We start from the raw sequence: 25,073 nt of genomic DNA, 5'->3' as shown, positions 1-25,073 counted from the left end.
GCCATTCCAGTTACTCCTTAGGCTGATGCAGGAGAATGGTGAATTCAGGACTAGTCTTGGCTACTGTCTAGGAAGCTTCATGATCATGCGGGAGATGGCTAACGGGAGCACCACCCCTGAGAGGGGTGTCACTGGAGCCCCACATTCGCACCCGGGTTCCCCTAAGGGTCACCGGAGCCCCGTACCCGCATTCCCCTGGGGATCACCGGTTTGTGCCAGTGTTTTCCTGAGGGTCACTGGAATCCCGCCCCCGCATCCCGCTCCCCTTGGGAGTCAGCAGAGCCCCGCCCCTGAACCAGAGTTCCTCTGGGGGTTCACCAGAGCTCTGCCCTTGCACCCTCATTCCCCTGGAGGTCACCGGAGTCGTGGCCTCTCCGGCTCCGGCCCCGGCCCGCATCTCGGTCCACGCGGTACTTGCGGCGGCGCAGGGGCTCGGTGATGCTGCGTCGCACGGGTTCGTCCAGGTCCTCGGGCTGTAGGAAGTTGCGGTCCAGCAGCTCCGCCGCCTCCTGCCAGTTGGCGAAGCAGGAGGGTCCCAGGCGCTGGATCTCGTCTGTCGCGTCGCTCGTCAGCACGTCTCCACCTGGTTTGAGCACCACGACAGCCGGCAGGCGACGCACAGAGAACTGGCGACCGAGGTCCCTGGGGGGAGCGTGTGTCAGCCCGCCATCGCAACCCCTCAGCTCCCGGTGCGCACGCTGCCCCCCATGGCCCAGACCCGAAGACCCGCTGGCTCCCTGGGGCCTTTGCACAGGCTCCTTACACCCTCCCTCTCCCCTGCTGCCTGCTCCCTTTAGGTGTCCACCTGAGTATGTATGTAGGTGTACTGTTTTTCTGTCGTTGTGAAGAGGGAAGCCCTGGGGGCAGGGATTTCAAACAGCCAGGCCAGCTGAGGAATCGAATGAATGAATGCATACTGTGAAAAGCTATCAAATATCGTGGGGGAGACATTTGAACTGAGATTTAGTTTTTGTTTCGTTTTTCGAGGCAGTTTCTGTGTAGCCCTGGCTGTCCTGGAACTCTGTAGATGAGGCTGGCCTTGAACTCACAGAGATCCACACGCCTCTGCCTCCCTAGTGCTGGGATTAAAGGTGTGCACCACCACCCCTCGGCTCAGCTGACTTTCTTAATCCATGACTCTTGGTTAGTTTTTGTTGTTGAGTTTTTGATTTCTTTTTGAGGCCCAAGCTGGCCTCATGGTTCTATAGATAAGGGTGACTTTTGCTGAGCCATGGTGGCATACGCCTTTAATCCCAGCTCTTGGGAGGCAGAGATGAGGCCAGCCTGGTCCACAGAATGAGTTCCAGGACATCCAGGGCTACATATCGACATCCTGTCTAGAAACCAAACCAAACCAGACAAAGAAGTGACGTATACTCCCGATAATGGGGTGGTGGTGTATGTTTCCACTCCTGGTTTATGGGGTAGGGCTGGGGTTAAGACTCAGGGCTTCTTCATGTCTGCTACTCAAGTACTCTGCCCACTGAAAGCACAGACCCCATTTGCTCTGCTTGTTTTCTGTGCGTGTTTGCCTCCATGTATGGCTGTGCACCACCTGAAGGTGGTGCCCGCAGACACCAGGAGAGGGCACCAGAGCCCCCCAAACAGGACTTGGTGTGAGCCTCCATGTGGGTGCTGGGAACTAAACACAAGTCCTCTCCAATGGCTGCGGTGCTCTCAACCTCAGAGTCAGACTCCAGCTTATTTTATGCCACCCTCAGGGTCTCTGTGTAGCAAGGTGGCCTTAAACTCCTGATCCTCCCTTCAAGTTCTGGGATGAGAAGCCTACATACCGCACCAGGATATGGCTGTGAACTTTGCCCCAGATAGCAGGTTATGGTATGACACTTGTAGCTTGTATTTCTTCTCTGGGAACAGAAATGCTCCTCATGGCGTGGAGGGGAGGGAGTCCACTTGATTTCACAGAACAGTGAATGGTGTCCCAACCCTGATCATGATAGGGTCCCATGACCAGATCCTTGAACTTGTGCAAGAAAGTCAGTGAAATGGGCGAAAAGTCAGGTAGTCAGCTGCTCATTACAGACTCCACAGCTCCCCTTCCCCCAATCAGCGCAGATACCAGTCCTGAGTCAGCTCAACCAGGGGCACATGGAAGGTGGTGTAGCTCCTGGAGCAGGGTCCTGGGTGGCCAGATGTTGCTACATTGAGTCTGTCTCAGAACTGGGATGGAACTCGGGGCTTCTGGTTTTAATTACTGGTAGCACAAATGAGAAGTTGAGTGTGGTGGTAATGTGTGCTTGTCATCCAGCACTTAGGGAACTGAGGCAGGGGGATTACTGTCAGTTCCAAGCCACAACACCAAGCAAAGTTAGACAGTGACTCAGAGGGTCAAATATTTGCTGTCCAAGGATAAGGGCTTGCTTTGGTCCCAGCAGCCCAAAAGTAGGGTAGATGTGGTTGCCAAGGGACCCCTGGAGCTCACTGGCTGTGAATCTAGTCCTGTCTGTGAGCTCAGGGTTTATGTGAGAGATCCTGACTCAAGGAATATGGCAGAGTGACTGACATCAGCCTTTACCTCCACACTGGGGAACACACCAATTGCACCTGCACATGGGCAGTGCATGTAACAAGACACATGTTTGAGGGCAGGCACATGTATGTGTGTGACACACACACACATGCAAAAACAAAAATAAATGTCAAAGTACCTGGTGTGGTAACTGACACCCCAGCATTTGGGAGACAGAGACTGGAGGATCAGGAGTAGTTCAGGGCCAGCCTTGGCTACATAGCCAGTTGGAAGCCAGCCTGGACTACATGAAACCCTGTGATACAGATTCCTCCTTAAACAGACACAGCTGCAGACCCTTTATCAGCCACCAGCTTACAGTGTGCTCCTTGCCTTGTGATGGTGGTAGTGCATGTCTTTAAGCACTGGGGAGGCAGAGGCAGGTGGATCTGTGAGTTCTATACCAGCCTGGTCTACAGAGTGAGTTCCAGGACAGCCAGGACTACATACTGAAACCATGTCTCAAAAAACCAAAATCCAACACCCCTCCTCCAGAAAAAGTATGACTCCTCTCCCTGGGTCATAGATTCCCACCCTCCCTGGTGAAGCTGGCTCTTCCTGGAGCTCTGGGAATGACTCAGTTCTGAACTGTCCTTTCCACAGTGCAGTGGTGCCCCCTCGGACACCTTCCAGGCCATGCCTCTCTGTATCCTTCAGCTCCTGGTGAGGAGGGTTTTCTCTCTCATTTTGACATTTCTGGTAGGTTTTGTTGGCTTGGAGCAGGGTCACTCTACACAGTCCAGGCTAGCCTCACACTCCTGATAATTCTGACTCCACTGTCCTTGTGTTGATACTGCAGATGCTCACCCCCAAGTCAGGTTTACTTTACGCAATGCTGTGGATAGAATTATGACTTCACCAATGCTGGACAAGCATGAGCTACAATACCCACCTCTTGTTTTTGGAGGTGGCCTTGAACTTTTAGCAATTCTCCTGCCTCAGCTCCAAGTACCAGGATGGCAGGCTTCTGCAACTACCTCTAGCTGCCATCAGATGTTTTCCTGAGCCTTTGCTTCATATTGGTCCCTTTCAGTGGGCTATAATGGATGAGGGATGGACCCCTTCTCTCTGCACTAGCTTCTAGTACTAGAACGGTAAACACTGACTTGCCCTTGCCTTCTCCTGGAAGCCCTCCCTGGCCTTCCTGGGGCCTCACCTCCTCAGGTCATCATGGAATGGCAGGAAGAGCCACTTCTCAGGCATGTCCCTGAGGAATAGGTCCTGTTGCTCCTCTGTGGGGTCCTGGGACACGTAGACCAGGGCCAGCTGTGCCGCCCGCAGCACGTAGAACTCATCAGTGAGTCGCACAAAAAAGTCTTTGAGGACTGGGGCAAAGGCCTGGCACTGGGGACAGGCTCCAGTGCCAAAGAACAGCAGCACAAGACGATTCTCTAACCGGCGGCTCAGCTCTGCCTCGGTCTCCACTTCATCCTGGTTGCTGTTATTCCTGATCAAAGTTCGACCAGAGAAGAGGGTTACCATGGTAGCAGCGTATGAGGGGCTGAGGACACAGGAGAGAGATGTGGTGTGGCCCAGAGCCTGCTTACTGGGTTCCTCTAGCCCCAGGAATAGGAACTTCAGAAACCAGATTAGCTTCCTAATCCTCCTATAGGTTGACCTCGACAGGCTCAGCATCTCTTTGAGGGGGTAGGGAGACCTCATGGGCCTTCAGCAGAGAGGCAAGCTGCTTGCAAGGTGTTAACAAAACAGAGCTTGTGAACCCAGCACAGAGGCAGGGGGATCATCGTAAGTTCTAGCACACCCTGGGATATAGGACAAAAATGAGAGGGGCTCGGGTGTGGCTGGGAGTGGAGCCCCTGCCTGTACCACCCCCAGCCTTGTGAGGGGCTGGGGGCATGGCTCAGGGTTCACCAGTACCGGGGGCATGGTTCAGGGTCTGGCTCCCATCCGCAACACAGTAAAGCAAACAAAATAATAAACTCCAGTAATGAAGGGATATGAAGGAATACGCTTGACACAACTCTAGCAATTCATTTCTAGGCAATAATTTTTGGTTAAAAAAAAATGAAACAAATACTGTAGAATCCTCCCTTTTCTGTCCCTTCTCATCACTACATCTGGAAACTCAGAGGTTTCCAACTATCAAAATCCAAATAAACTTTTCCAAGGTGAGTGTGTCACTCAAGGCAGCTGCAGTCTGTGTTCAGGGTTTGGACATGCCCCCATACAACTCAATGAAGTGTTTGTTGTTTTTAAGAACGGTCTCTTGTAGACCAGGCTGTCCTCAGATTTACTATGTAGCCAAGGTTGACCCTGATCACAGGATCCTCCTGCATTGCCAGCACAGAGAAGGCAAAGAAGTTGGACAGAAGTTTATTGTCTGCCACAGGAAAGCAGAACACAAAAGTCATTCCAAAGCAAGGTCCTGAGGACTCTGGAGATTGCTTTGTTTTGTTTTGGTATGAAATCATACATGCCACAGTGCACTTACAGAGAACAGAGGACAATGTACAACAGTTGGTTCTCTGTCCACAATGTCCTGGGTATCGAACTTGGGTCATCAGGCTTGGTGGCAAGCACTTTTACCTGCTGAGCCCTCTCTTCTGCCCTGCACATGCTCAGTTGAAGGTGATAGCATAAAAAGAAAAGATAGAAATGTTGGGGGTGAGGGTGACCTAGCTGAAAGTCAAAGATTAAAGTGAAAAACAGGAAGCTTCTGTGATGCTCAGCTTGCCTCATCAATTTCAAGCAGCTACCATCAGAAAGGACATTTTGAATGTGCGTCAACTCTGGCTGTCACCAACACCACCACTGTCCTTCCTTCTCTGGGGTCTTTGTATCCCACTGTAGTCTTCTTGGGTAACCTGGGGCTTCCTGTGTGCCTACCTTGTTTATGGAGTGAGGACCCTGGGCATGGAAGCCAGGCCTTCCTGCATGCTAAGCAAGCACGCTATGGGCTGAGCCCCTTCTTCCACATCTTCAGAGCTTCCAAATGGGCACTTTCTAGATCCAGGCTATCACACCCTCAAACTCAAAAGCCTCCTTCTTTACTCCCCATGACCCGGGGATTAGAGGCAAGCCTTTATTTGTATTTATTTTTTCTTATTTACTTATTTGTTTATTTTTTGTTGCTGTTGATTAATTAATTTATTCATTAAGTATGTTCCTGTTTGGGGAAGTCAGAAAATAACTCTTGGGAGTTCTCTTCCACCATGTGGATCCTGAGGATCAAACGGAAGTCCTTGCTAGCCTGCTATCAACCTTTCAGATATTGGGATGACAACTGTGCAGCAGGTGCTCAGAATCCGATGAGGGGTCAGTGCTCTGCATACTAGGAGAAGGGGGGGAGGAGAGGAAGGAGGGAGGAAGAGACTGGATGGCTGGAGGAGGAAGTAGGGTAAAGGGCACAGGAGATGTTCCAAGAATATGGAAACAAGAGGAGGCCGTGAGAAAGGAGGGCTGGCGGCAGGGCTGAATCCCAGACCTAAACTGGTGGGCCTGTTACAGCGCTCAGTGTCTTTACCTGTAAAATGGATGGTCGCAGTAGAGGGAGCGAGGGCAGATCTAGAGACTGGTCCTTGTTTACCCCTGGCTGGCTGGTCCAGCGTTCGGGATCTTCAGCAGCCCCCAATCCCACCACCCACCTCCCTGAGACCAATAGCAACTGCGGGCGGGGGTGGGGCCGCGCCTGCCCAGCCTTGGCCTTCGAGTGGCTTTGGAAGACGGCCCCGGCTGGCTTCCTCCCAAAGAGAGCTGTGGGAAGGTCGGCCAAGCCGGGCAGAAAACAAGTAAGCCAGCAGGGTGGGTAGGGGGCGTGGGAGGGTGTCTGGGAGGGACAGGGCCGAGGCACGCAGGGCCTCTGTGCATTGACAAGTGTCCAGTATTGCCAAGGGCTCATCCTGCGAAGTGATCCACCAAGGGCTGAACTCAGAAGTTCCCGTGTCCAGGCCTCCTACCGTAGCTTCAGTTACAATCCGCGAGGGAGCAGCGAGGCCCGGGGGTCTGCAAGCCTGAGCAGGTCCGCGGGACAGCAGGTAGGGGACACCCTAGCAGGAGGCTAGGGATAGGGGCGCCTCTGGATGGGTGCTTAGGACTATGGTGTGCAAACAGGGCTCGAGGGAGCTCCTGACCCTGGGGAGTAATAAAGGATCCTGAGGTGCAACAGGGTTTCGTGGGTGGGGATCCTGGGGTGCAAGAAGGGCTTGTGTCAAGGAAGAATGGGGGACATGATGTGTACTTGATACTTCCCTGGGATTCTGGGATGTGACTTGTTAAGATTTTGGAGAGGTGTGGGGGACTCCTTATCTCCAAGACTGAGGCTTCTGGGCCCCCAGGGTGTGGACTTCAACTCTCTGGGAGCCTGGAATGCGGAGAAGCCTCGGGGCTTGGATCTTGGACAAGCTGGTTAAAGTAGGCTCCAGCACAGGCGGGCCCTTGGCGGGAGCTGGGTACCTCGGGCCGTGGGGATGGGGATCTTGGATACTTTCTTGGTTCACGCGCGCCGGAGCCACGCCCCCTGGATCCATGGTCCAGTCCTCAGCACCTGCGTGTTTTCATCACACGCTAGGACGAGGAGCTCCCCTCCCCCTCGCCCGCACTTGGTTGCCGTGGAGACTGGTAGGTAACCGGGTCGGGTCGCTCTAGCTTGCGAGTCTCTTTGGCCATAGGCTCTCTGGCCCGCGTATCTTCTCTATGGTACAGTCCTCCGGAAGGGGGTCGGCTTGGGCGGAGCAGGGTGAGGGGCTGGGAGCGTTAGGCGGCAGGGGAGAGGGTTTGGGGGGGGGGAGCTAGGCGCTGGGTGAATTGCATTGACTCGGCCTTCCCGTGAGCCGTGACTGGAAAGGGCTGAGGGAGGCGCTGGAGGCCCAGGTAGATTCTGGGTCCCGAATGTCAGATAGACTAGGGGCTGGGAGCGGGCCCGCGCCTGTGGGCGGGGCCATGCATCACATGGGGCGGGGCCTGAGTCATAGCGGGCTGGTGCGTGCTTGGCGGGGTCACGGGACTCTGCTGGGGGCGGGGCCTGGTTCAGGCCTGTGGGAGGAACCGTGGGCCTCACCTGTAGGAGGGATTTGGGGAAGCGTGCGCGCTTGTGCGCGGGGGGCGGAGCCACAGGCCCATCTGGAGGAGGAGCCTTGATCAGGTTGCGGGGTTTTGATTTGGGGCTCCCACTTGTGGGCGGAAATAGAGGCCTCAGCTGGGGTCGTGGTGTAAAGATCAGGGGTTAGTTAGGGAGCAGAAGCAGCAGCTGAAGGAACACCCAGGCTCTGAGGCCGGATAAGCTTAAGGACAGCATGTGAATTTTGGGACACGGGAGAGGGATGGGGCGACATGGGGGCGTGGCCTGGACCATTGACTGCAAAGGGTCTAGGTGTATTCAGGGTACGAAGGCGACCCCAAGCTTGGAGGGCTGAAGCTCAGGGGTGGAAATTAGCGGGGAGGGGGTCGTCTAACCTTATGGTCAAGGTGTGGGCGGGGTCTGTCATTGAGGTAGAAATTCTGGGGCTGGGGGCGGATCAGAGGGCAATGATTGACAGCGATGTGGCCAATCCCAGACCTTGAGGCGGTGCAGGTTAAGAAAATTGGTGGGGTTTAGGCTTCTCAGGAGCATGGCTCGGAGGTTGTGGGGGCGGGGCCAGGTTCTTAGTAAACACATTTGGATTTAGGCAACTGCTAGAGGAGAGGCGGTGTGGCCAAGGTCAAGGATGCGGCCTGGGCGGGGCCAGGACTAGGCTGGGGGCGGTGTCCTCGGCCTCAGCAGTGTGCTCTGCAGGATGCGGGCTCCGGGAGCGGGGACGGCCTCGGTGGCCTCTCTGGCTCTGCTCTGGCTGCTGGGGCTTCCGTGGACCTGGAGCGCGGCGGCGGCGTTCGGCGTGTACGTGGGCGGCGGCGGCTGGCGCTTCCTGCGTATCGTCTGCAAGACGGCGAGGCGGGACCTCTTGTAAGTAGTTGGAGTTGAAAGTCAGGAGCCATGGATGCATGGCCCTAGGGCTAGCTACAGTCTTGCGGGCTGGTTTGAGGGTCCGCGTGTGACTTGGGTTGCTTTTATAGACTGGGTCGGGGCCTGAGTCTGGAGTGACAGATTGCAGGGCTCTGCGGGATCCTACAGGAGACAGAACGGGAGTTGTGGAGGGAATTGGGTAGAGTACATGATGGGACTCGTGGGCTGTTAGGGTGTTAGAATCTGGGTAATTGGTAAATGTTTAGAGACCTGGAGGTGGAGACTGTGAGAGGGCCTCCACTCTAGAGGGCTTGGGAAGAAAGAACGTCTTGGGGAGTCTAAAGGCCTAAGGGGTCTTTAAAGAGTGTTGGCTTCTCGGATGGATGAGATCTGTGTGGAACTGGGCATCGTTCCGGGTGTGTGGGGCAGTCACTGTGTACCAGGGGGTCTCTGTAGGTGAAGTTTCTGGGGAGTTATGGCTTGCAGGGAACCTGGAGGCTTCTGGAATGTCCCTCAGGGCTTTGTTGAGAAGAGCTGGGGGTCATTCTGGGGTAACCTCGATGTTGCTGGGATTTGAAGTCTCCATTTGAGCACCCTCACAGGCCTCCTTTAGGAGGCACACTGAATATTTTAAGTTGCAGGAAACAGGTTTATGGGGGACAGCAGAATGGTGTGCAATATGGGGAGGGATCACAAGCTGAGTGGTCCTGAGGTTTCTCTTCATAAAGTGGTTCTTGCCTGGTGTCTGCCTCCTGGATTCTTTCTTTCTGTTTTTCTTTTCTCAAAGTAGTGAAGAAACTTCATTCAAAGCAAATTAGTAGAGGGTCAGAGAAGGCACAGCTGAGAAGTGATAGCAGATACACAAGTGAGGGCACTCAAGGGTTTTGTTTTTGGAGATGGCTCTTGAGACTTTGAACTCTTCATGGAGCCAAGAATGAGCTTGAACTCCTTATCATCTGCCTTTCTCTCCCCAGTGCTGGGGTGACAGGCTTGTGCCACCACATCTGGCTGCCGAAGTGTTGAGGCTATAGCACAGGGCTTTGCACTCTGAGCAAGCTGCCCACTTAGCCCAGGCTGAGTGGAGTGCAGGGAGCTGGTTCAGTACCCAGATGCAGATGCACTTCCGGCCTGGCTCCCCACTCTTACCTCCAGTTCCAGGTGATCTACCGCCATCTTCTAGTCTCTTCACCCACATGTGGGTGTACACACATGTAAACAAAAATAATGAAACCATTATTTTATCTCTTAGCAGAATGTGGATGTATAAAGCACCCAGTGTCACACAGGCAATCATAGACAGGGGCAGGCAGTGTAACCACAAGTCTGACTGGCCACTGTGAACAGCCTTTGCCTTTAGAATGATCTTTTCTGATTTTGTTGTTGTTTATTTTTTATGATTTTGTTTATTGTATATACATTGGTGTTTTCCTGTATGTATGCCTGTGTGAGGGTGTTGGGTTCTCAAAAACTGGAGTTACAGACAGTTACGGGCGAGCTTCCACATGGGTGCCGGGAATTGAAGCTGGGTCCTCTGGAAGAGCAGCCAGTGCTCTCGGTGCTGAGCCAGCTCTCCAGTCCTCTTTGTCTTTGCTTTGATGTTTTTGAAACCGAGTCTTGCTGGATCCCAGGTTGGCCTTAAACTCCCCATTCACTTGCCTCAGCCTTCCAGTCCTGGACATTCCCTCCCAGATGTGCCCAGTTCACCTGCTGTCCAGGAGCAGCTGCCATCCCTTCCAGGGTCTCTCAAGCAGCCTGCTTTTCTGCTGGCTGAATAAGGCTGGGAGAGACCCCGGGAAGGGCCAGGCTGCACAGAGCTGTCTTTGTGCATAGTGTGGGGGTGGCTTGGGCAGCTGCCAACCTGGGTGCCAAGGCATGTAGTAGAGACAAAAACACCGGATCCCTGCCTGCCGGGTTGGGCCCACTGGTGGGAGAGGCAAGCTGGAGGGAAGGGCCCTGACAGGCCCACAGTGCTGCTGGAACCTGGCCTGCCTCTGCTCACAGGCCTACCAGTTATGGCCAGGTTCCTATTTGCAGCTTCCAGAAGAATAGCTTCCTGCTGCCATAGCCCTGTGTCCTCAGCTGACCTGCCTACCATCTTCACGGGTCCTTGGTCAGTTAGGAGTGCTCAAGGTACAGCCACTTGGGCATGCAGTAGATGAAGATTTGCATGCTGAGAACAAGTTGGTTGGAGGTGGACTTTGGGTGGTCCACTCTCTTATTTCTAATTTAGATCCTTAAGCAGCATGCTTTTTCTGAGGTGCACACATTGAGTACCTGTTGTGTGCGTCATCAGCATCCGTACGATGGAGCCCATGGAGCTTTGTTCAGCTCTTAGTCATTCTGTTCTTCACTTGCTGTGTGACCTAATCTATGATAACTTACCTGAATGAGCTTATCCATCACATCCCATTTGTGGGGACAGCCTTTACAGTGTAGGGTAACTGCAGACAGCACAGTGCTTGGTATATATGAGGTGTTTAATAATGCTGGGGCCAAACATCTGCCTGGGCCACCCCATTTTAATTTTTTGGTAGTGGTGTTTGGTTTTCTTAGTTTATTAACTGAGCTGTGTTCTGACTTAGGGACTCACTATTGTCTGTTTATTCTGGTCCTTGGCCATGGTTCCAGGATCACACTAGAAACTAACTCCTTGTTTGCTTCCACTAGCACCCTAGAAGACATAGCCTTGTGCTCCAGGCTGACAGGCTTTGACCATAGGATGAGCATGGAAAGCTAATTTTTAAATTTATCTTTTTTTTTAATTAACATTCTAATCCCAGAAACACCCCCCCTTCCCTTCACCCAAAACTCCATCTGCTCAAAGAGGGTAAGGCCTCCCATCAGGAGTCAATGAAGACTGTCCCATCACCACATTGAAGGAAGATCAATTCCCCACCACTACCACCACCACCCCTGCCCCCATTCTAGGCTGAGCAAGGTATCTCTCCATAGGAAATGGGCTCCAAAAAGCCAGTTTATGTACTAGGGATAGCTCCTGGTCCCACTGCCAGTGGCCCCACAAACTGCCCAGGCACCTACTGTCACCTGCATTTAGGGGGCCTGGTTCAGTCCTATGTCAGTAGTCCAGAGTCTATGTGCTTCCACTAGCTCAGGTCAGCTGTCTCTGTATTTTCCCCATCATGATCTTAACCCCTTTGCTCATATAATCACTCCTCTTTCTCTTTGACTGGACTCTGGGAGTTCGGCTCAGTGGTTAGTTGTGGATCTCTATATCTGCTTCCATCAAATACTGGATGAAGGTTCTATGATGACAATTATGGTAGTCCTCGGTCATATTATAGGAGAAGGCCAATTCAGGCACCCTTCTCCACTGTTGCTTAGAGTTATATCTGGGGTCATCCTTGTGTATTCCAACTCAATCATCCCATTCCTTCATGTTCTCCCCACTCTTCTCCCCTCTCCTCTACCACCTCCCTCCGCCTCCACATGCTCCATGATTACCCAAGAGATCTTGTCTATTTCCCCTTCCTAGGTAGATCTTAGGTTCCTCTTTGTTACCCAGCTTCTCTGGGGTTGTGGACTGTAGGCTGGCTATCCTTTGCTTTATGCCCAATATTCATTTATGAGTGAGTACATACCATATTTGTCTTTCTGGGTCTGGGTTACCTGTTGGAAGCTCTCTTTGCAGGGCTGCAGTCAGAGCCAGCTGAGCATCCTGAAGCTTGTACCTGAGATGAGGAGTATGGATAAAGAAATGCTAGCTAAAGACATTAAAGGAAAAGACTGAGACTCTGAATAAAAGCAGGAGGGCAAATCAGTCAATACTGAAATGCCACAAGTATATTTTTCACCATGCTTATATACCTTAACCAAAAAGGGGAACATGGTATACGGAACAGACAGACTTTTCTTCCTCTTTTCTCTAAGGATTCAGTAACCACACCTTAGATTCAACTTCTCTTTACCTGGCTTTGAGGGTCAGGAGTAACCACACCTCAGACCAGGTCTGTTGTTACCTAGAATAAGATACCCAAGGCCAAGGTAGAACACATTCTATTGTAGCCATGCCTTTGACCTTTAGGTCTTATGACTTACTGAGGACAGTTTTGAACTCTGCCCTTGAACCAAGATGGAGTAGAGCCATCTTTATGGGCATCAACAGTTGCCTCACTCATGATTTTTTTTTTTTTTTTTTTTCTGGTTCTGTCCATTTGTCCTCAGTTTTCAAGCTGTCATTGTTTTTTACTGCTGAGTAGTACTCTATTGTGTAAATGTACCACATTTTCTTTTTCCATTCTTTGGTTGAGGAGTATCTAGGTTGTTTCCAGGTTCTGGCTATTACAAATACTCTTATGAACATAGTTGCGCATCATTTGGGTATATGCCCAAAAGTACTGGGTCTTGAGGTAGACTGATTCCCAATTTTCTGAGAAATAACCATGCTGATTTCCTAAATGCTGTACAAGTTTGCAATCCCACCAGCAATGGAGGAGTATTCCCCTTACTTTACATCCTCTCTAAGCTATCATTAGTGTTTTTTTATCTTAGCCATTCTGACAGGTGAAAGATGGAATCTTAGAGTTGTTTTGATTTGCATTTCCCTGATGGCTAAGGATGTTGAGCAATTCCTTATTTCTTTCAGCCATTTTAGTTTCCTCTGTTGAGAATTTTCTGTTTAGATCTATACACCACTTTTTAATTGGATTATTTGGTGTTTAGTTTCTTGAGTACTTTGTATATTTTGGAGATCAGCCCTCTGCCATTTTGTCTTATTGACTGTGTCCTTTGCCTTACAGAAGCTTTTCAGTTTCAGGAGGTCCCATTTATTAATTATCGTTCTCAATGTGGAAAGACAAATTTTGAAAACTTTTTTACATTTTTTATTACTTTATTGGATAGCATGGGTGTTATACACACACACGCGCACACACACACACACACACACACATGCACACATGCATCATGTACATTCCTAGTGTCCACGGAGGCCAGATGAGAGTGTCATATCTCTTGCTTGTTGGGAATCGAACTTAGAACCTCTGGAAGAGCAGCCAGTGCTCTTAACCACTGAGCCATCTCTCCAACCCACATCAGATCAATTGGAACTGGAGTTACAGATTATTGTGACCCACCATGTGGTTGCTGAGTACCCCTAAATCCCCAGTTTATCTTGAGGCAGGGTCTTGCTATGTAGTTCAGGTATGTCTAGAAGCCCTAGCCCTGCCTCTGCCCCTGGGTACTGGATGGCAGGTGTGCACCATTCACTAAGCTCTGAACTGTTTTTCAGCAGCCAATCAATACATACCTTGTGTCCTTCTTTATATTCACCTTATTTATGACATACTGTTGATTTGGTCATGGTGAGTGACTACCATGTATGGCAGCTTGTCTGCATATAGTAATCACCACAGCCTCCTTGAGAACAAGGGTCTGGGCTGCTTTCCAGCACATGATCACCATCCAGGAGCATACAGCTGTGACAGCCCTAAGGTCCAGCAGGAATGCTGGTGCACAGTGCTGAGCAAGGGTGTGAAGGTGGCAAACTTCATTTAACCTCAGGTGGGGACACATGTACATGTGCACGAGTGACTCCGGTGTCTCTTCTGGGTGTCTGAGATGCATGAGTATGTCACAAGGCTTGTTCTCAAGCCTGATGACCTGAGTTCAATACCCAGGACCCACAAGGTGGAGGAAGAGATGTCTCCCACAAATTGTCCTCTGATCTTCACACACACAGCAAATGGAACTTAAACAAAATGAAAACTTAAAATTCTCTTCACTTTGCAAGCATCCAGGAATGGTTGTCCTGGGCTCACAGAGGTGTTAATGTGTGGAGTGTGCCTGTGCCCATGTGAATGCACAAGTATGTGTGGAGTTGGAGGACAATTTGTACGCTTTTAATCTCAACATTTGGGAGGCAGAGGCAGAGAGATCTCTGTAGGTTTGAGGCTAGCTTTGTCTACACAGCAAATTATAGGACAGTAAGGTCTACACAGTGAAACATTGTCTGATTTTTTTCTTAATTTAAAGCTTTTTAAATGTTATATTAACATTTTTGAGGCAAGATTTTTAAAGAGACCTTGTGTCCTATGCCCAGGCTAGCCTCACAATCACTGTAGCCCAGGCTGCTTTAATGATAACCAGCTCCCTTAGTGGTGACCTTTATTAGTTCTCAGGGTCCCAGCCCCTCTCCTATTGCACCTCTAAGGTTTCACTTCAAAGTCTTCAACATAACCCCTATCTGTCTTGAGTGCTGATGACCTCTACCAGCACTGGAGCATGTGTGTCTATTTCTGAGGGCTGCAGTATCTCTGGCTGACCTTAGGACCAAGCACTGGGTACTCCCGTCCCTCTAGGATTATTTGCAGCAGCCATTGAACCAGGAGATCTGGACCTTGGGCCTTGGTCATCTCCTCAAAACCTCTCCTAGCTTCTTTTCCCTTCACTACCCCTCTTTTAATTTTTACTTAATATTTGTAAATTTTTTATTTATTTACTTTTTACATGAACAAATGTCTTGCCTGTGTGTGTGTGTGTGCACGCATGTGCATTTGCATGCCTAATGCCTGCAGGAGACAGAAGAGGGCTTTGGGACAGGGACTGGAGCTACAGACAGCCATGAGCAACCATGTCAGTGCTGAGAATCAAATGAGGGTTCTCTGTAAGAGCATCCAAGCAAACTCTCCAGCACCTTTTTTTTTTTTTTTTTTTTTTTTTCCTTAAGTTTTGAGACATAACCCTGCTGCCTCAGCCCTGGGTGCTAGGATGACAGGTGGCTAGGATGCCACCATGCCTGACTTGTTCCCTCCTGTCCCTCCAGGTAGATAGCAGACAAGGACAGGGTGTGAAGGGCGTCTGCCGTTCATGGCTTTGGAAGGTCCTGGGTACCAGGAAAGAGATGTCAAGGCAGACACAGTACTTCTGGGGGTCCAGGAGTGTTGTTTGTCTGAGCATAGCACAGTTGAACCAAGACCTGAAGGGAGCACATGGCTGGTGTAGCCTGCAAGAAGGAACTGGGGAGGAAGAGTGCTGGGTGTTTTCAGGGAGCCCTGTTTGGCTGCAGCGAGCGAGTGACAAGTGACAGGAAATAGATAATGGGGATGAGGAAGGTACAGGGCATTTTTCTCTGTTCCTGGAATCTCACCCAGGCACACAGGAGGGTTCCAACCTAGGGAAAAAGAAAAGGCTGAGGTGATTGCTGGGTGGAGTGTGGACCTAGCATGTCCTGCTTCTGTCCCTAGCCACGTGAATTGCACATAACAGCACATACCTTTTGGTGTTTGTAGCAGCTGTGTGGAGGCCACCGCCTCCTTCCTCAAACCCACTGATGAGAGGCCTCATTTTTCTCCTGTCACTCCCTACATCACTGTGTTCAGTTCTGCCCAGTGCGCATTACTGTGTGGGGATCATCTCTCAGAGCTCTATGACCCTGGAGGAATGGTGGCAACTACTCTGTCTTCAGAACAGCATTGCTTCAGTGGGCAGCCTGAGGGGGTAATGGACAGGTGAGGGAGGGTATGAAGGGAGAGGAGATGAATGGATGAGGAAAGGGATGAATGAGTGAAGGAAGCTGTGCTGTGGCTCTGTAGCCCAAGGCAGGGTTGCCATGAGTTCAAGGCTAGCCAGGGCTAGGAAGGAGCTATCAAATGGAATACAAGATACTGGTAGGTTTAGTGTGTTCTCTTGGGTGACCTGTGGTCACCATCTCTCTGTGTCCTGCGGTGATGGGGTTGGGAACTCAAGGGATATCCCCAAAGAGAGGAACAAAAATGGGATCTGAGACCTTCCCAATAGGCAGACCTGCCAACTCAGGTACTCCAGATGCCGAGGAAGGGAGAATGCAAGCTCCAGGCTAGAAGGCAGTTAGCCAGACCCTGACTCAAAAGTAAAAAGAGGGCTGGGGGCATGGCTCAGGGTAGAGCCCCTGCCTTGAACCCAGCTGTGAGGGTGTAGAGCATGATAGTAGATGGTTTGCTAAGCATGGGTGTTTGGCCTGGGTTCAACTGCAACATTAGAGAGAATAAACAAAAGAGAATCTGACACCTGATGCTCAGGACGCTAGGCCATCAGGGAAGACTACATGATGACTAACACTCATGTGGTAGACAGGCTGGCTTTGGGTTTCTTAGATTCCTGGAAGGTTGGTTAATGCTTTCTGCCCTGAGATATCAGCCATAAAGGACTAAGCATACTGGACCCCCAGCTGTCCTGAGGCCCTGATTGGGGAACTTAGGCTTGAGGCAGCTCTGGATAGCAACCTTGACCCCTTCTCTGCAGCGGCCTCTCAGTTCTGATTCGTGTGAGGCTGGAGCTGCGTCGACACCGGCGAGCAGGGGATACGATACCACGCATCTTCCAGGCAGTGGCCAGGCGACAGCCGGAGCGCCTGGCGCTGGTGGACGCGAGCAGTGGTGTTTGCTGGACCTTTGCACAACTGGACACGTACTCCAATGCGGTGGCCAACCTATTCCACCAGTTGGGTTTTTCACCAGGCGATGTGGTGGCTGTGTTCCTGGAGGGCCGGCCCGAGTTCGTGGGGTTGTGGCTGGGCCTGGCCAAGGCTGGTGTGGTGGCTGCGCTGCTCAATATCAACCTGAGGAGGGAGCCCCTAGCTTTCTGCCTGGGCACATCAGCTGCCAAGGCCCTCATTTATGGTGGGGAGATGGCAGCAGGTAAGGCCTGGTGGGTGGGGGGTGGGGACCTAAGGACCTTAGGGTTAGGGAGATGCCGACAAGTGCTTCTTAACCTTGACCCTGAGCCTTGTATCACCATAGCGGTGGCAGAGGTGAGTGAGCAGCTGGGGAAGAGCCTTCTCAAGTTCTGCTCTGGAGACCTTGGACCTGAGAGTGTCCTGCCTGACACAAAGCTGCTGGACCCCATGCTGGCTGAGGCACCCACCACACCCCTGGCACAAGCCCCAGGCAAGGGCATGGATGGTAAGTGGAGGGCCCTTCTGTCCCCTCTACCCTCAGCTCTCCCAGTGCCTGACACCTGCTTTTCTTGTAGATCGGCTGTTTTACATCTATACTTCAGGAACCACTGGGCTCCCCAAGGCGGCCATTGTGGTGCACAGCCGGTGAGCAGGGTCCTAGGGCCCTCTGTTCTCTGCCATTTGCCTATGCTGAGACCTATCCCCCAGCTTCTCCCCTCTTCTCTCCTCTATGACTGAGCCCCACTCATCTGCTCAGTTTCCTTCTGCTCTCCCTGTGCAGTGCCATTGAGGGTTTTATAACTCAAATCTCATGACCATTCCGCCTTGGTCCCGTGAGTCATGTCATGGCTCTGTCCTTTCTGGCCCCCAGCTCTTCTCTAGCCCACTGTGGTCCTTTAAGCCTGGGAACCTTTCCTTGTGCTGTGCCCTCAGACAGCCATCCCCAGGGGCTCAGGGTCCTCTGTCTCCAGAGCAGATGGCCCCTCCCCGGATGTGTCACCTCCAGATCTCCACCAGTGACTTGGCTCTCATACAGGTACTACCGCATCGCAGCCTTCGGCCACCACTCCTACAGCATGAGACCCGCTGATGTTCTCTACGACTGTCTGCCGCTCTACCACTCCGCAGGTACGCCTAGGCCCAGGGGCTCGGGTGGGGCTCCCCAAGAACCCTCACAGCCCCCTTCCCTCTAGGGAACATCATGGGTGTGGGACAGTGCGTCATCTACGGGTTGACCGTGGTGCTGCGTAAGAAGTTCTCTGCCAGCCGCTTCTGGGATGACTGTGTCAAGTACAACTGCACGGTAGGCCCCGCCTCCTCCCAGGCCCCGCCCACCACACCAGTGGCAGGCATTGCAGTCCTCTGGGCTCTGGCTAGGTCAGCAAACACGCCTCCTGCTCCAGCCCGCCCCTCCTGTGTAGGTGTGCACCACCTTACCTAGGTCACTGCTTGCTTAGCCAGCTCCACTCAGTTGGCTAGCCTTGGAACCAACCAAGGTGCATTTTTCGGCCAGATCTACCAGGGCCTTGTCCTTTCCCGCCAAGCCCCATCCTTTGTGGTCAGTCTTCACCCCTCCTTGAAGACTGCACTAATTCTAGCCAGGCTGTGTCCCACCTGCATGGGCTTGCTTTTTCCATTTAGCTTATCTATGCTCTGTCTAACTAAGTGGTTCCATCTAGTGATGCTCGGGCTACTCAGCCTGCCTGCCTACCTTGATTGTAGGATCTCTGTACAAGGGAAGAAAGGGAGCCAGCTGGTGTCCTTGGAACGCTAAAAGCTTCTGTGTAAATTCTTTGTAGTCCCTTACCATTGTCACCAAAGGCATTGCACCAATTTTACAGTCAGGAAAACTGAGGCTGTAATGCAGCTGGGATGAAGCCAGGTTATCTGATTTCCTCCAGGTGCTTTCTGCACAGTGCTGCCCCCCCACCACCATGGGGCAGGAGGCCAGAGTTAGAATTAGTTTGCTATACAGGGGGTGCCTAGGTGAGAGGGTTAAGCTCAGGCAGGATACTATAGCTAGAGGGCTGGAAACACACACCATGTCCTGAGCTCCTACACATACACACATACATACACACACACACACACACCCCACTCCTTCCCACCACCCCCTGGGCTCCTTCACACACACACACACATACACACACATACACACACACACACACACACCCCACTCCTTCCCACCACCCCCTGGGCTCCTTCACACCACCCTTGGGCTATGCCCTGAGCTGCTGTGATTCTGGGAACAGCAAACCAGCAGAATTAAGGGGCAGAGGTACGCTAGCTGAGAAGAGGAAAGAACTGGTAGTGTCACTGTTCTGGAGGCACGTGCAATTGACAGGCAGGGCCCAGTGCATGACAAGACCTGCCCAGGCCACACAGCCCTGCATGGCAGTGCTGGAGACCCCTGTACTCTGCCAGCATTGTAGGATTTTCACCCATCCTGGAGAAAACTAATTCCAACACTTGAAACACTAGTGTCACTTGAGAAAAAGCCAGAGGATTCCAGATGTGGGTGGTAGGTCATCCAGAGCTTAGCTTCAGTGTTCGAGGCCCTGGTTTCCCTGTCTAGCAGCCTCTGGCACCCTGGTGCTGCTTGTAGCTCCATGTCAGAACTCAGGTGAAGGCTGCCAGAGAGAAAGGACCTATTAAGTGTCATCCCACGTGTACAACCTTATCTCTGTTGAGGTCCAGAACATTCCATCCTTGTCAGCAGCACCATCTTCTAACCTTCCAGCGCCTGGTTGACTTCCTGCTTCTAGTTCACACACCACAGGGTCTGGGAAGGCATTCTGCGTGCTAGTTTTTTTTTTTTTTTTTTTTTTTTAGAAAAAAGTCTGAGTGGGAGATGCACACTGACTTTTCCTCTAAAGCTGTAGTTAAGATATTTCTTATATATATATATATATATATATATATATATATAATTTTTTAATTTAATTTTATATAACAAAGTCCAATTAAATGAAAGCAAACATTTATACACAATATTTGGGAATTTGGGCGTTGTTCTTTCCAAACTATAGTTTTTTGTTTTGTTTTGTTTTGTTTTTTCCCCTCATCCTCTCTACTCTGGAACCCAAGGGTGTGGACAGTGAGGCCACACCCACCCTGGAATGGTTGCTTCTCTGCTCTTCATTTTGTTTGCATGGGGGCTGGGGTGCTGTCAGTGTCTACTACTTTCTACCTTTTTATTTGTCTGTTTTTTGATTCAGGGTCTCTCTATATCTATCCTCTCTGTCCTAGAACTTACCATGTAGACCAGGCTGATCCACCTGGATCTGACCATTCTACACCATGTTGAACCTATGTCAGGCTGCCTGTAGTAGGGCTTGCCCAGGGCCACAGATGCCAATGACAACCCAGGATCCCTTTGCCTGGACTCTTCAGTGGCTTTCACAATCTGCTTACTGTCTGCAGATCCTTCAAAGCCCTTTCTGTCAATTTGTGTATCTGAGAAAGACCCTGTTGGGCAAAGGGGCAGTGGGGAGAGGGGCAGAGCTCTGAGCTCTGAAGTGATGTTCAACAAAACATTGGAGGCTGCTGGAAACCCTGCTTCAGGGCTGTGGGTGCAACACCTGACAGGTGGGACTCTGCTTAGCTTCTGAGCCAGGGTCTTACTTGATAGTCAGGACACCTGGACCTGAGGTCCTCCTGCCTAGGTCTCCTGAGTGAGTGCTGGGGTGGAGTTTAGAGGGCAGCCCTGGAGTTAGGCAGAAATTTAGTGAGTTGAAAGAGACCAAAACCCAGACCTGAAGTCTAAGCTTTCTTAAGAACAGAGTTCACAGAAATGGGAATGCTTTGTAGGATAAGCTTCAGGCTGTGTGACCTAGGAGGGCTGTATCCCCACCCTATTCTGCTGTTTACTCTCTCCCTCTCTGTCCCACACTCCCTTCCTCTTGTCTTCTCTCTCCCTATCCCCACTTTTGGAGACCAGCTCATGTCCTTGTTGGCCTGGGACTTTCTGTGTAGCCAAGGCTGTCCACCTCCTTGGTCCTAGTATCCTGTACTCAGCTCTCCATTTTGTTCAGTTAGCCTCCCAACTGGCTTTTCTTTTTGGTGGGGGAAAAGGAGGGGACACTGCTCCTGTCACTTCAGGGGAGAAAGAGTTCCCTTTCTAACTTCCATTAAAAGCCCCAGTGAGCTGTGACTCCAGATTGGAGGCTGGAAGGCTGAGGCAGGAGGATCAGAAGTCCCTGGACAGCCTGAGCTACATAAGACCCTGTCTCAAAAACCATAAATAGGAGGAGGCGATGCTTGCCTAGCTTGCCTTGGTTGTGTCCCCAACCCCTTATTATTAAAGTCCTCAGTGCTGATCCTCCTTCACCCATCCTGTCACAGGTGGTGGCCGTGTTATTGTCCAGATGGCAGGTTCAATGCAGCCTTCCTGTTCCCTTCTGTGAGGTGGGAGGGAAGGAGCCACAGAGGTGTTGGCAGGAGGCACTCCCTATTTTAGCTAGCTTGTCTCTGGACTGGCCATGGCTGGTCTTCTGTGCATCAGCCATGCAGGGGCTGGAGCTCAGGGACTTACCTGTGACAGAAGTGTTTCACCACAGTAGTACAGTCCCTGAGGTAGGGACAGGACATTGGTGGCAGTGGGTCATGGAGGGCAGAAGGAGAAATTTGGGTCCCTTGCAGAAGATGGGGAGGAGGCTCTGTGGCTGGCCTGGTTGCCAATCGTGAGAAGGTGACTGCCTCATGACAGCTGTGTCCAGGGTGCCGGGCCAGACTTCAAGTCCAAACCAGCCTTTTCTACCTTTGTGACTTCCTTGTTATTGTTGGCCTCTGTAAAGTGGAGCATGCAGCTAGCTATTCAAAAGCCCACCCCAAGTAGTGGTGCAGCCCTTTAATCCTTGTGAGTTAAATGCTAGCCTGGTCTACATACCAAATTCCAGGTCATCCTGGCTACATAGTAAGACCTTATGTAAAAGGAAATTTTTAAAAAAAAATGAATGGAGATAAAAAAGAATTTGAGGGTACCCAGGAGTTTGCTGGAGGTGACACCTTTAATCTATGAGGCAATGGGCTCTGTATTTGGTCCTGCCCCAAGCTCAGGGTGCCAAGGGACAGCTGCTCTGGTGTGACCCTGCAGGGGGTCAGTGCATTGGGCCTCCAAGCTACCTGGGAAAAGGAGATGACAAGGTGTGTCTCCTGTCCCATCTTTACCCTCCCCAACCATACCCCCACCTCTTCTGCAAGCCTCTCTGGCCAGCCTCTCTGGTACAGCTGGCCCTACCTCTCAGGCTAGCCGCCCTCCCCCCCCTCCACTTCCGAGCCCTGCTTCTGATTGGGTGTTTCCTGAGCCCCCTCCCCCACAGGTAGTGCAGTACATTGGGGAGATCTGTCGCTACCTGCTGAAGCAACCAGTTCGCGATGTTGAGCGGAGGCACCGTGTGCGCCTGGCCGTGGGTAATGGGCTGCGGCCGGCCATCTGGGAGGAGTTCACGCAGCGCTTCGGTGTGCGGCAGATCGGCGAGTTTTACGGCGCCACCGAGTGCAACTGCAGCATCGCCAACATGGACGGCAAGGTTCGCAGCTGTGTTCCCTCAGCGAGTACCTTGGGCACCCCCACCCCCACGTGCGTGGGCCGCTCACCGCCTTGTCCACCCCAGGTCGGCTCCTGCGGCTTCAACAGCCGCATCCTCACACACGTGTACCCCATCCGTTTGGTCAAGGTGAATGAGGACACGATGGAGCCTTTGCGGGATGCCCAGGGCCTTTGCATCCCGTGCCAGCCTGGTGAGAACAGTCCCCGCCTGGTACCTCGGGGAGCTGGGATCCCCACGGTTCCCTCCCCACTCAGCCTTAGTGTCACTCCTTCCAGGAGAACCCGGCCTTCTTGTGGGCCAGATCAACCAGCAAGATCCTCTGAGGCGCTTCGATGGCTATGTTAGCGACAGTGCCACCAGCAAGAAGATCGCCCACAGCGTGTTCCGCAAGGGCGACAGTGCCTACCTCTCAGGTGCGGAACCTCGTGGCCTGGCTGGCTGGCTTGATATGAAGCTGGGTCCCACCTGCCCCTCTCCCCTGCAGGTGATGTGCTGGTGATGGACGAGCTGGGCTACATGTATTTCCGCGATCGCAGCGGGGATACTTTCCGTTGGCGCGGAGAGAACGTGTCCACCACGGAGGTGGAAGCTGTGCTCAGCCGCCTGCTGGGCCAGACTGATGTGGCCGTGTATGGGGTGGCCGTGCCAGGCAAGCTGGGGATGCGGGTGGTTGTGGGGTGCAAGAGCCCCAAAGAGTCCACCCAGAGGGCACCTTCAAGTATAGTACCCTTGGGCCATATACAACCCGGAGAAGTAGTTTCTAACATTGATCCTCAGTTTGGGGACTCTTAGGATCAGAAGGGTGGAAATGACCCCTTATGAAATGGGTATTGTCAGAACCAATGTTATCCCAGTTGGGAGGTCATAGAGTACAGAGTAGGATTCTACAAGTGGGCAGGTGTTCTTAGCTGAGCCTTTCTCTGCAGGAGTGGAGGGCAAAGCCGGCATGGCGGCCATTGCAGATCCCGACAGCCAGCTGGACCCTAACTCCATGTACCAGGATTTGCAGAAGGTTCTGGCATCCTATGCCCGGCCCATCTTCCTGCGTCTTCTGCCTCAAGTGGATACCACAGGTACAGCCCCTGCCTCGAGCAGTTAACTTCTTTGTTCTAATTTAGACCTCTAGTCCCCAGTGTGAATGAAGGTTCACAGCCACCTGCCCTGGGGTGTTTCTTGAAGGATTTATCTGCTGCCCCTGGCCATTTCCACACCAATCAAGGGTCATCAGTTGGTGGGCACCCTGTTTGATCTTGTGCATTGTTGTGACAACTAGGAAGCAGGAGGGGGTGGTGTGGGCTGCACCTCTTGGGTCCCTTCTCTATGAATTAATTGTCTGGTCTTTCACCTCCTCCTGCTGGTATTTTCTTCCTGTCTTGAGAAGGGTGTGAAGGTGTCCAGTGGGCAACTGTTAGGGAGTGTCCACTGCTGAAGGGAATCATGTGCAGAGAGCTGGTTCAGGGTTCTCACCCGTCCTCTCTCCTCCACCCTTCCCTCAGGCACCTTCAAGATCCAAAAGACCCGGCTGCAGCGTGAAGGCTTTGACCCTCGCCAGACTTCAGATCGGCTTTTCTTCCTGGACATGAAGCAGGGCCAATACCTGCCCCTGGATGAGGGAGTCCATGCTCGCATCTGTGCTGGAGACTTCTCACTCTGATGTACTTGGCGAGTGGGATGGGCCTGGACTCCACAGAGCCCCAGGCACCTGACACCCCTCAGGGGCCTCTTCTGCCTAGCTACCTGGCCAGCAGCACCAGTGGGTGTGAGAAACTGGGAGTACCTGAGCAATCAGATGTCTCTCCTACATCCCACTATGCATCCATCCAGCCTCTGCCTTTTTCTTTTTCTCCATCTTTCTCCTCATCTACCAGGAGCCCCACAAACTCATCTTGGCTGCTGTGTCTTGCTTTGAGACCTGTGTCAGGCTGTGGCATCCACCTCCCTCGATGTTGTGCCTTATGAACCCATCCTCAGCTCCCCTGTGGAGTAGGTGATCCACCCAGCTGCCCTCCCTAGTGAGGGTCTGTAGCACACTCTCAATGTTAGCTGGGCAACATCAGCAGTCCCCTACTGGCCCCCAGTCAACTGGAAATTTTATTTTTTTTTGTTTTAAGACAGTATCTCACTGTGGAGACCAAGCTGGCCTCAAACCTTCCATCTTACCGCCTCTGCCTGTGCTAGCAAGGACACCACCCTGCAGTTCCAGAGGGATGACACTTAATACACTATTGTCCCTAGTCCCCCACTTTCCCCTCATGTCCAGGAAGCTTCCAGTACTGATTCTGACCATTTGTATGTGGCTAGTTAATGGCCCTACCCACAGCTGTCTGTTCAGGGTTCTTCAGGCATCTTCTCTTGGGGCCCTGACCCTAGCAAAGCTTGGGTGTCTGGAAGGTTGCTGTGGTGTTCCTGTGGGTGCCTCCAGTGACAGCTCTGGATGTGCTTTCCTATTGTGTTAAGAGTCCAGACCCTGGACTCTTGTAACATGACACACCAGGTCTATCCTTCTGGCTTCCCTAGGTCATTGATGACTCAGCTCAGTCACCAAGCCCAGCCTCTGCCCTCCTGCATCTTCAAGGGCTGAGACCCATGAAGTTTGTGGACAGCAGAGCATCCATAGGCTGCCCCGCAGTCCACACACACAAATGTCATTTCCTTGTTGGTTTTCAGAAATAAATGTGCTGAGCCTTGACACCTGCCAGA

At 52.0% G+C, this 25,073-nt stretch overlaps 2 protein-coding genes across 5 annotated transcripts; one reads left to right on the top strand and one right to left on the bottom strand.

Annotated features, from left to right (window-relative positions):
- Nucleotides 1-314: 314 nt before the first annotated feature.
- On the bottom strand, nt 315-4,012 carry Nxnl1 (nucleoredoxin like 1). The gene is made up of 2 exons (XM_051178222.1): nt 3,687-4,012; nt 315-642 (listed from the first exon to the last, which is right to left on the bottom strand). Exons 1-2 carry the CDS (start codon nt 4,010-4,012, stop codon nt 315-317), a joined length of 654 nt encoding a protein of 217 aa, XP_051034179.1.
- Nucleotides 4,013-6,458: 2,446 nt separating this feature from the next.
- On the top strand, nt 6,459-25,073 carry Slc27a1 (solute carrier family 27 member 1). 4 transcript variants are annotated; one of them, XM_051178146.1, is made up of 13 exons: nt 6,459-6,525; nt 8,262-8,429; nt 16,668-17,062; nt 17,165-17,326; nt 17,397-17,466; nt 17,858-17,949; nt 18,015-18,124; nt 22,143-22,352; nt 22,437-22,563; nt 22,649-22,786; nt 22,858-23,022; nt 23,300-23,446; nt 23,870-25,073. In XM_051178146.1, the coding sequence occupies exons 2-13, from the start codon at nt 8,263-8,265 to the stop codon at nt 24,025-24,027; spliced, it is 1,941 nt and encodes a 646-aa protein (XP_051034103.1). In that variant the 5' UTR covers nt 6,459-6,525; nt 8,262; the 3' UTR covers nt 24,028-25,073. The 4 variants fall into 4 exon arrangements, with proteins under 4 accessions (XP_051034103.1, XP_051034106.1, XP_051034105.1 ...); XM_051178149.1 differs by having other exon boundaries at nt 6,486-6,509; XM_051178148.1 differs by lacking the exon at nt 6,459-6,525 and adding an exon at nt 7,025-7,108.

This window comes from Phodopus roborovskii, unplaced genomic scaffold (genome assembly GCF_943737965.1).
Source record: "Phodopus roborovskii unplaced genomic scaffold, PHOROB, whole genome shotgun sequence".
Taxonomy (NCBI): Eukaryota; Metazoa; Chordata; class Mammalia; order Rodentia; family Cricetidae; genus Phodopus; species Phodopus roborovskii.
Note: the sequence above shows the minus strand (reverse complement) of the source record. Positions and strands in the feature narration are given on the sequence as shown.